Source organism: Merops nubicus, unplaced genomic scaffold (genome assembly GCF_000691845.1).
Source record: "Merops nubicus isolate BGI_N331 unplaced genomic scaffold, ASM69184v1 scaffold5477, whole genome shotgun sequence".
NCBI classification, from domain to species: domain Eukaryota; kingdom Metazoa; phylum Chordata; class Aves; order Coraciiformes; family Meropidae; genus Merops; species Merops nubicus.
Genome location: NW_008620874.1, coordinates 46651 through 56540, shown reverse-complemented (window position 1 = coordinate 56540; position 9890 = coordinate 46651). Strand labels below are relative to the sequence as shown.

The following is a 9890-nucleotide window of genomic DNA, read 5'->3' as shown; positions in this document are numbered from 1 at the left end:
GTTATGACCTAAAGGAGCTGGAAGAGGAGAAGGTGATGTAGCCTGCACTCGGCCATTCCAAAAAGTCTCTTGGAAAAGAGGAGAGCACGCAGCACTGCTGGTGACATGGGAAGTGAGGAGGAGTGAAGGAGCACCACCCAAAGAAGAGACAGTTTGGTGACTATTAATGATCCTAAATCCTGGTATCTGCTTTTAAACACACAGGGCTCCTGGGCAGACATGTTTTGCAAACCCCTGTGGCCTGAGGACTGTATTGTTCCACTAACCCCCTCTCCATGTTCTCCTTCTCTCCATTTATTCCAGAGGATGGAATTTTCACACAAATGAAGAGTGAAGGATAAATCAGCTCCTAACAGCTCTGAACTGATTCAGCTCAAACTCTCACGGAGTGTGGGAAAGGGTAAGAACTTTCAAGTGAACCTTGGGGGGACAATTCATTCATTCCATTCTTTGCTTGTGCTAAAGGTTAAGGGGGTTTTGGTTCAGAGAGATGCAACACATCAGTTCTGCAGGAGGAACACTCTTTAACATCAAGTATCTGTATAAACCTTTAACATCAAGCATCTGTATAAACCACAGACTTAAAGGAGGCCCTAAGAAAGAAACCCCCCTGGGAAAGAGCCGAGCAGCTGCCTGTGGAGCCCACGATGCTGTCTCTCTTTTTTTTTTCAATTATTCAGCTATAAATAAGCACTTTGGTTTAAATGGTTATACTTGGAGGTGGGCCACGCTATGAAGTTCCTCCAGATGTTTCACTCCGAAATAGCTCCGACGGTGGCTTTCTAGGCATGCCACAACAAGCCCCTGGTTTGAGTTCCTCTCTGGAGGAGGAGGAGGAGGAGGAGGAGATGGGTTTTCTGGAGGAAGGTGGGCTGGCCAGGTGGCTGCTGGGCTCGCAGCAGTGGTCTGCAGCTTGCCAAGGCTCACTCCTGTGTGGCTAGCAGTGCAAAGCAGTGTTGGAGCCTGAGACACCCAGCTCAGGCTGGTGAAGGGTGTGGAGACACAACCAATAGGGCTGGTTCCCTCTGCTTGCAGTGCAGCCCTTCACGGGAGGGGGAGAGGAGATGCCAGAACGTGCCTGTCAGGCTGGGGAGGGGAAAAGGGAAAGGAGGCGAGAGGGTTTAGACCAAGGTATGGAAAAGGAGGGAGCTGGAGGAGTTTCCCTTGGGAGGAGGAGGAGGTTTTAGGGGTGGAAAGAGCTGCAGATCTGCTCTGCAAACACCTACCCACAGCATCCCCCCACTCCCTCTCCTAAGAGCACTTCAGCATTTGTGCCTTGCCCCCCCCCCTCCTTTATTTCATGCAGTGTAAGGGCACGTTGAATAATGAATGTCCTGCTGCTGTTCTCTCAGGGGTAGCAGCACTAATCATTCTGTGGGCTGCACCAAGACCTGGAGAAACGAGGGGCTGCTTGGAAACCCTCAGAGGTGTTTTCTGGTCCAAGTGTGCCTGAGCCTTGTTTGTCCCTCGGGCAAGACCCCTCAGCTCTCCTGTGACACTATCTGTGGGTACAGCTGCTGCCTCTGGGGCTCTGTAAGGACCTGTTTCTCCACAGGCACTGCAGAGAGCTGATAACATCACACCTCTGCAGTGAGGTCTCCCACCAACTCCTTCCTTTGTGAAGTCTGCAAGCTGGTTATCCTCAGCTGGGACCGAGGCAAAGTAGCTCTTTGGGTGATGACCCAGGCAGTGCTGGGGCAGAGAAGCCAACAGGGAAGTCCCTTTCTACCCAAACTGGGGGGTTAGCAGCTCTCTGTACACACAGGCTACCAGCCAGCACAGCCACTGGCCAGGAAACCACAAGGACAGAGACCTCATGATGGAGACCTCCAGGTGAGGAGGCGCCTGGGGTGTTGCCAGGCCTTTCAGAGAGCTGGTGAACAGATGGGGCAGCCCGGGGTGATCCTTCCCTCACACACACGAGGGCAAAGCCAAAGCCATCCCCTCCCCATCGCCCAACCTCCTCCACCTTCTTTCCTTTTCCTGCTTGCCCCAGACACACTTCAGCCTGAGCTTTGCAGAGGTGGCTTGTGAGGACCTTCCTCCATCCTGGTTCCTCTCCCCCTCAGCTTGACCTCTGAGCCATGCCCATGTCACCGGGCATGTGCCAGCTGGGCTGCACCCTCTGAACACCTCTTCCTTCACTCATCTCCTTTTATTGCTGGCAACAACCTCCCTTTGGCCCCTCTGCTCCTTCCCCTCCACCAGTACCAACAGGAACACACTGGTGTGTGGACATCACCTCCACGGGAGGCTGGACCAAGGCTCAGCACCCCACGGGACACGTAGACAAACACCACAACATCAAACCTTCAAGCACTTATTCCCCAGTGGCATTTTGCAATTAGTTTTCCACCCCACCTCATTAATGTTAACAAATGTTTACACAGCTCTGTGAAAATCCCCCCGGCTCTCAAGATAAACACGTTTAGATGCAATTCTTTTTTGGAGAAGCACACAGCAAGTCGAGCAGTGCCCAGCAACCCTCTGCAGCTGGAACAAACATCACAACCCTGCCTCTCCCCTGGTCAAACAAAGCTCCCCCAGATGCCTTTCTACCTTCAGAATGACCAAGGCTCAGCCTTGGGTTTAGTAGACAAGTCAGGCTGGTTTTAAATGCCAAGTGTGACCCAGCAGGCTGTTATCCTGTACAAAATAATGCATATTAAACATCCCAAGGTTTCACTTTTGGACAAAGCAAAGAGCCATGTCATTCCCCCTCCTCCAAACATTCCCTGGGGAACAGAGGGTCCCGGTGCCTCCTGGAATCTACAGAGCTCCCACCTGCACCACCCTGTCCATGACCCAGCAGCACCACAGAGCTGAGGGTTTAGAAGGAGGAGAGCTATGAAAAGAGTCACCCAAATGCACCAAAGAGAAAGCACCGATGCCACGCTTCTCCCTCTGCAGCTTGGATTACCTGGTTTGGTGACACTTCGGCTCAATGGGAGGATGCTCTTGTCCCTCTCATTTCCTGGTGAGTACCAGATTTATAGTCCTCCTCCGTAGGAGGAGCCTGGGGCCAGTTGCTTCACACATTGGCACCTGTGGCATTTTGGAGTCAGGAATTTCCTTCAACTTCGTCAGTTATTGTCCTACATTGTTGTTTTTTTTAAAATTTCCTGAAACTGGGGGTGGAGGGGAGGGGGGGTCCCTTCTGCCGAGCAGAGACCAACCACCCCTCCTCATCTATTCCCCCCACCCTCTCCGTCCCCAGGGGCTGATGTCATCACACTTGAAATTCAGTTGCAAAAAAAAAAAAAGGAAAACAAAAAGCAAATTGCCTTTCAGAAGCATATATAAACCCCGAGAGCAAAGCACCTTGCAGACACCACCTCTCCCATCCCTCCCATCGAGCCGTGCAGAGCTGGGCACTGAGCAGGGGCAGCAGCCACCAGCATGGTCTACTTCACCTTACAGGTAACTACAGCTCCAAACCTCCCCGTCTCTGAGCTTGCTTTTTGCATTTTAAGGAGGGAATGGAGTTTTCTAGGCGGTTCCTTCAACGGGGCAAAATTCTGGTGACCTTAGATGGGAACCTGCCCCAACACTAACAAAGTCAGGTGGTTTGCACAGGCACTTTGTGCGTGCTTACTGACCTGTTCCCTCCCTGCCTGTTCCTTTGAGGTGTCCCAGGCGTGTTTTGGACGGTGCCATGGTGGGGAGGTGTTGTTGCTGGGTGGGTTTTTTTCCCCCTCCTTGGTGTCCACTCTGAGCTGGTCCTGCTATGAAAGGATTTCGTGGTAGGTCTGAAGAGGCTGCGCTGCCCCTTCGACTGTACTGCTTTATTTCCCTGGCTATTCTTGGCACCTCTGCTGGACTCAGCTTTGGAAAACAGGTTTTTTTTCTCCTTTAAATATGTAGCTGGTTTCACCCTCTCTCTTAATCTGCGAGTGTCTTACGATGCCATGGTAGAGGCACCACCAGCACAACGGCTCTGGAAAAGTTCAAGCGGCTTCGGTGACAAATGTTCTTTCTCTCTCTGCTCTAGAAATCCCAGAAGTTCTTGGCAACCTCCCGGCAAGTTCACAAAACTGCTGCTCACGGTTCGTATCCCTCTGCTGAACAGCCTTCCCTCTCCTTGCCTAAACAGCATCCCCAAATCATCATGTTATGGCTTTAAAAAGAGAAGTGCTGGGCTGAGCGCGCCGAGATAAACCGCTCGGGTTCGGGGAAGACCAGGAGTGCTTGGGGGGGGTTCTTGTGGAGGTTGTTGCCCTCGGTTGCTAAAGAACAAGGAGGAAAGTAACAGGTGGTAAAAATGTTGATTGTGAGTCCTGTGCTAAACCAGAGAGTTTAAATGATTTAGAACCAGACTTTCCAAATTCTTCCTCTTTGACCGCAAATGTAAGAGATTTAAATTGGATTGCTCAGATCCTTAATTCCTCCTGTTTGTCAGGACATCCTTAAAGGTCCTTTCCAGCCCCAACCATTCCATGATTCTGTGGTACATTTAATCTTGCTATTAGCTCTGCTTGAAGTGACCCACGGCTCGTTCTCCCTGTGCTGCCTTCTCCAGCACTGCACGTCCACAGCTCCCCTCCTTCATAAAATTAAGCAGAACTTTGCTCCGTAGCCACTTGATCTGTTGCAAGTTTGTCTAGAAAATGATTTTTGAATATGCTATTAATATAATAAATATAGTGAATGTTGTTTTATGAACGCTTGAGCACGAGAGGAATAATGATGATTAATCTATTTGGTCTCGGGCAAAGGTTTTTGGGGTTTTTTTATCAAATCCTTCAGCACAGCTTCCATCGCAGGAGAAAACCACTGGAGTCACCAAATGCTTTTTACTAAAGGGTTAAAAACTGCCAACTGAGGTGCCGAAGAGTTTGGTGAGGGGAAGGAAGCAACCCAAGTGTGATTTGAGCGGATTTTTCCTCTCCTTTCTACCTTGACTTCATTTCCTTCTCCCCGAGGGCGTTGGTGCCATGGGCTGTGGGATGCTGAAGATGCTTTCGGAGAGGACCCAGATTTTTTATTGCAGCAGACGGTTTCCGAACTGCTGAGTGCTACAGATTCCTATAGCAATAGATTTCCCAGAGCTGCTGCGAGGGGGGAATTTTATCCCCGTGAGTCACAGCAATGATGGCATTCTCAGCTGTGTTTACAAGTGGTTTTTAGGCTCCCGGGCTCTAGGTGAGTCCAAATCCGTTGGCAAGCAAACTGTGAGTCAGTAGACATGACATTTAAGCCTGAATACAAGCTAGTAAAATTAGGGAACAGTCTTTTTAATTCTTTTTTTCCTGTAACTGGGATATTTTCTGTTTAGAAAACAAGCTGTCGTGTGTACCTGCTGATTTTGATGAGGTTTCCTGTTGAAGCAAAGTGGTTTTGCTCTCTTGCTTTACTCATCTGCTTGGTTTCATTTGGACATTAACGTCGTCTTTTATCTGTGTGCATCCCCATATATTCATGCACAATCATGCAAATATTAGCTGTATTGGATGCTTTTCCTACCCCTGTGCACTCTCAAAATTCTACTATAAATGAAAATGGGTCATAATTATCATTCTATGAGTTATAAATTAATCAAAGCAATTTATCATCATGGAGGATTTCGGATTTCCAACAGAATGCCAGCAGAAAAAAATAAATGGTAACAACTCAGGGATTATTTACATTTTTAGAGAGGATTTTGTGGATGTTTTCCACAGAGTTTTAACACCTCCAAAGATTTGGAAGTGGTGGCTTCCAAATCCTGGAGTGACAGTAGTTTGTGCTGTCTGCCCAGGCATAACTCCAGGTGCTGATTTTGCCTTGGGAAGCTCCATGTGTTGCTTCTTGTCTACCAGCAAAGGCGTTTTCAGAGACAGGAAAAACTCCTTCAGATGCCAAGCTCAGGAGATCTTCTGGTTTAATCCCCTTCTATCAGAGGCTGAATCCTCTGATAAGCTGAGCTCAGCTATGGAAGAACACCCAAAGGACTTTTAGGAGCATCCTTCTGCATGCATAGGGCTTATGAGCTTTGCTGCCTGAATCAAGACACCTCGGTGCCTTGTAGGGCCAAATTTCTGGATAAATCCAGGCTTTGGGTCTAGTCCTGCTTGCCAAAATTAATGGAAGCTGTAGGAAGTTCTGGTTTTCTGGGATCTGCTCCCAGCACAGCACCAGTGGTAGTGGCACAGGGCACCTGCTTTGCCTTTTCTCCAGATAAAGGGACATCATTTGTGTTGACCTCCCCAAAAGATGATTGCTTGAAACCCAGGGGGGGGGAAGGGGCTGAGCCCTGAAACTGCTTCACCTGAACCTTCTTGAAGCCACCCCAGGAGGTGCACAGAGTTGTCCTTACAGCACGTGTAGGCAGTAGGAGACAGGACATGCTGTGGACCCTTGGAAACCTGTGGGGAGGGACAGGATCCACACCAGGCTGCTCCCCTTGGGCTCCTTGTGCTGGCACTGGGGGAGAAATGGCACCTCCCCTCAGAGGAGATGCCCACCCCCTCTCCAGGAGCACCTCTCTGCTGTCTGTGGAGCAGTGATGCTCCTCTCCTCGACTCCACCAAGTGCCCCAAGCCACAAGAGGTGACTTGGCCTCCGTGGCATTCTCAGGGGGAGGCTCCCAGCCTGGGGCAGCACAGGGAAGCTCTACATCTCCTCCCAAATCTGTCGGGCTGCACGCAGCCGCGTGACCCAAGGGCCGTGCTGGGCAGATCCTGCACTCTCCAGCTGCCTCTGCCCTTTGATAAATTCAGTGGGAGCAGAGAGTGGTCCTCTGTGAGCCCTCCACGCGTGGCCCACCCGTGTCTTCACCCCATCCCCTCTCTCTCGCTGCTGCAGTGGTGGCCAGGAGCGCTCCAGAGGAGACCGTGACCAGCAGCTTTGCCTCCTTCATCCACGCCGTTCGCCCCGAGCACTTGTCCAAGACGGTTTGTCACAGGAGCAAGAGGATGATCCTGGACAGCATCGGGGTGGGCCTGGTGGGCAGCACGACGCCCGTCTTCGACATCGCTCTGCAGTACTGCCGGGTAGGGGCAGCCCCGCGGCACCGCCCCGATGCCACCACCACCACCACCACCCTGCCCTGCTGCAGGACTCTTGCCTTGCTCTGGCACTGCTGCCCCATGCAGGGTCCTCACCTGACTTTCCCTGCCCTCCCCAGGAGCTGTATTCCCCCGTGGCCGTGAGCTCTGTCTATGGCAAGCCGGGCGTGAAGCTCTCGCCCACGCTGGCGGCGTTCACCAACGGCGTCGCGGTAAGCCCGGGCACTGCCAGGAGCTGCTCTGCTCTCTGCTGCCTGCAGACACACCCGCTAGTGGTACAGGGAGCAGGCTGGTCACTGGGAGGGGTAACAGGGCACGAGAAGTCGTGGGCTCCTCAGCAGTCTTCACGCTGCTTTTAGGGGGGCCAAACAGCCACCCGTGGGCATCCCGGGGTGTCTGGGTGGATGTTGTTGCAGAGGCAGCCTCAGCAAGGAGCCCAAAGCTCCCTCAGCTTCCAGCTCCCTGCACCAGCACGCCCTTATCTCCGTTTCTCTGGCAGACTCACTCCATGGACTTTGATGACACCTGGCACCCTGCAACTCACCCGTCGGGGGCTGTTCTGCCAGCTCTCCTGGCAGCTTCCCAGATGCTGCCTGCAGGCACCAAACCCAACGGCATGGATTTCCTGCTGGCGTTCAACGTGGGCCTGGAAGTGCAAGGAAGGCTCATGCATTTCTCCACTGAGGCTCACGACATTCCAAAAAGGTAAACCTCCTTTTCTTCAGCGAGCAGGGAGAGGGTTGGTGAGTCTGTTAACACGTCTGCTCAGGGTTTCATCAACTCAGGATCAGGATAAAGCCCTACTAAGAGCCAAATGCCAGTTCTGCCAGGGCTGATGAGGCACCACGTGCTCATTTGGTGACCTCCAGTGATCTTGCCTCAAAAATAACCCTCAAGAGGACTAACACTGTCACGCTGTTGTCACATAAACCGACCAGGGCAAGAGCACAGGACAGGCAGTGGCCCACAGACAGCTTAAATGTGGGCACAGTCTTTGGCACAACTTCTGCCTGTGCCAACCACCATTCACCAGGCAGTGCCCAGCTGTGGCCCAAGGGGCAGCATCGACCAGGATCTGTTACCCTGGGGCATGCTGGAGGAGGCCACCTCATTTCTCTGTGGGGAGGAGGTTGGGCAGGATGGACACAAGCCGTGCCACCTTGAGGGAAACTGAAAACTTGCTTTCTGGAGGTGCTGAGCTCACTCTGTTGTCTCCAGATTCAAGCAGATGCTTAGTTTTTAGATGGCTCCATTTTGAGCTAGGTGAATCCCACCTGCACCAGAGCCATGAGGGATTTCCACCGGCTGACCGGGCTGCTCATTGGAGTGAATTTGTCCATTGTTGAAAATTCTTCACTTTGAGGGTTGCCCAGGGCTGTGCCAGGCTGCTCAGGGTGGTGGTGGAGTCCCCATCCCTGGAGGGCATTCCAAGCCATGGAGATGTGGTGCTGAGGGACACGGGCCCACCCCTGGAGGGCATTCCAGGCCATGGAGATGTGCTGCTGAGGGACACGGGTTAATGGTGGGCTTGGTGTTGTTAGGTCAATGGTTGGACTCCATGATCTCAAAGGTCTCTTCTCACCTAAAGGATTCTATGACTTCCAGTCCCCTAGGCAGGTCTGGTGGGCGAGGTCCTCGGGCGCTCCACGTGCCAAGCGAGGCAGAGCTGCTCATTTCTGCCATTTCCCCTTCAGGTTCCACCCTCCCTCGGTGGTGGGTACCCTGGGCAGTGCCGCAGCCACGGCCAAGCTCCTGTCCCTCAGCACGGCCCAGTGCGCCCTCGCTGGCAGGGGCACCCATGGCCAACGCTGCCACCCAAGCCAAGCCCTTGCACGTGGGCAATGCCACCCGCCTGGGCTTCGAAGCGGCGCTGCTGGCCGCCCGGGGCATGGAGGCTAACCCCTTGATTCTGGATGACATCCCTGGCTGCTCGGGCTTCAGCGTCTTCTACAGCGTCTACCAACCCAAGCCGCTGTCCCCGCCAAGCGACCGCCATGAGTTCCTCCTGGAGAAGCAGGATATTGCCTTCAAGAGATTCCCAGCCCACTTGGGGATGCACTGGGTGGTGGATGCTGCTTTGTCTGTCCGGAACCTCTTCATCAACTACGCGGGGTCCTTCTCTCCGTCTTTGATCCGCACCATCGTGCTGAAGATCCCGGTGTCGAAGTACATCAACAGGCCTTTCCCCAGCTCTGAACACCAGGCGAGACACTCCTTCCAGTTCAACGCCTGCACTGCCCTCTTGGATGGTGAGATGGGCCTCAGCTCCTTCTCGGAGAGCAGCATCCGTCGCCAAGAGCTGAGGGAGCTGCTGGACAAAGTGGTGGTGGAGCACCCTGAAGACAACGTGGCCAACTTTGACAAGATGTACGGAGAGGTGGCGCTGCTCCTGCACAGCGGGGACGTCCTGACAGGCAAATGTGACACTTTCTACGGGCACTGGAGGAAGCCTCTGAGCAAAGAATCGCTCCTGAAGAAGTTCCGCTCCAACGCCTCTCATGTCCTTCCAGAAGAAAAAATAGAGACCATCATCGCTACGGTGGACAACCTGGAGAATCTGTCAGATAGTTCCCAGCTGGCCTGCAGCCTGTGAGAGAACCACAAGTGAGGTTTTCATAGGGGACTTGCCCCAGTGAAACTCCAATTCCTTTCTTCGTTGGTGCTTTACTATTGATTTCCAATGACTGGAGAGTCCCCACCCCTTGAGACCAAAGTAGATGCTTTAAAACCAGGGGAGCCCTTGGGGCAGGAGGTGTCTGGGGCAGGAATTACTGCACAGATTAAATTTCAACTCATGGTTGGTGCTGTCTGAGTAGCCACAGGAAGGCCACCACAAATACCAAAAAAAAAAACCCCAACCCCATGGGAACCTCTGAGGATCCTGAGGGATCATCTGGAAGCTGG

At 52.7% G+C, this 9890-nt stretch overlaps 1 protein-coding gene across 1 annotated transcript; it reads left to right on the top strand.

Annotated features, from left to right (window-relative positions):
• The first annotated feature begins 3399 nt into the window (after positions 1-3399).
• On the top strand, positions 3400-9579 carry LOC103776717 (cis-aconitate decarboxylase-like). Its single transcript, XM_008944238.1, is given in 7 exon segments — positions 3400-3420; positions 3992-4046; positions 6784-6971; positions 7106-7198; positions 7486-7691; positions 8681-8764; positions 8766-9579. Coding segments are annotated over 7 exon segments (1461 nt in total).
• Positions 9580-9890: the final 311 nt, after the last annotated feature.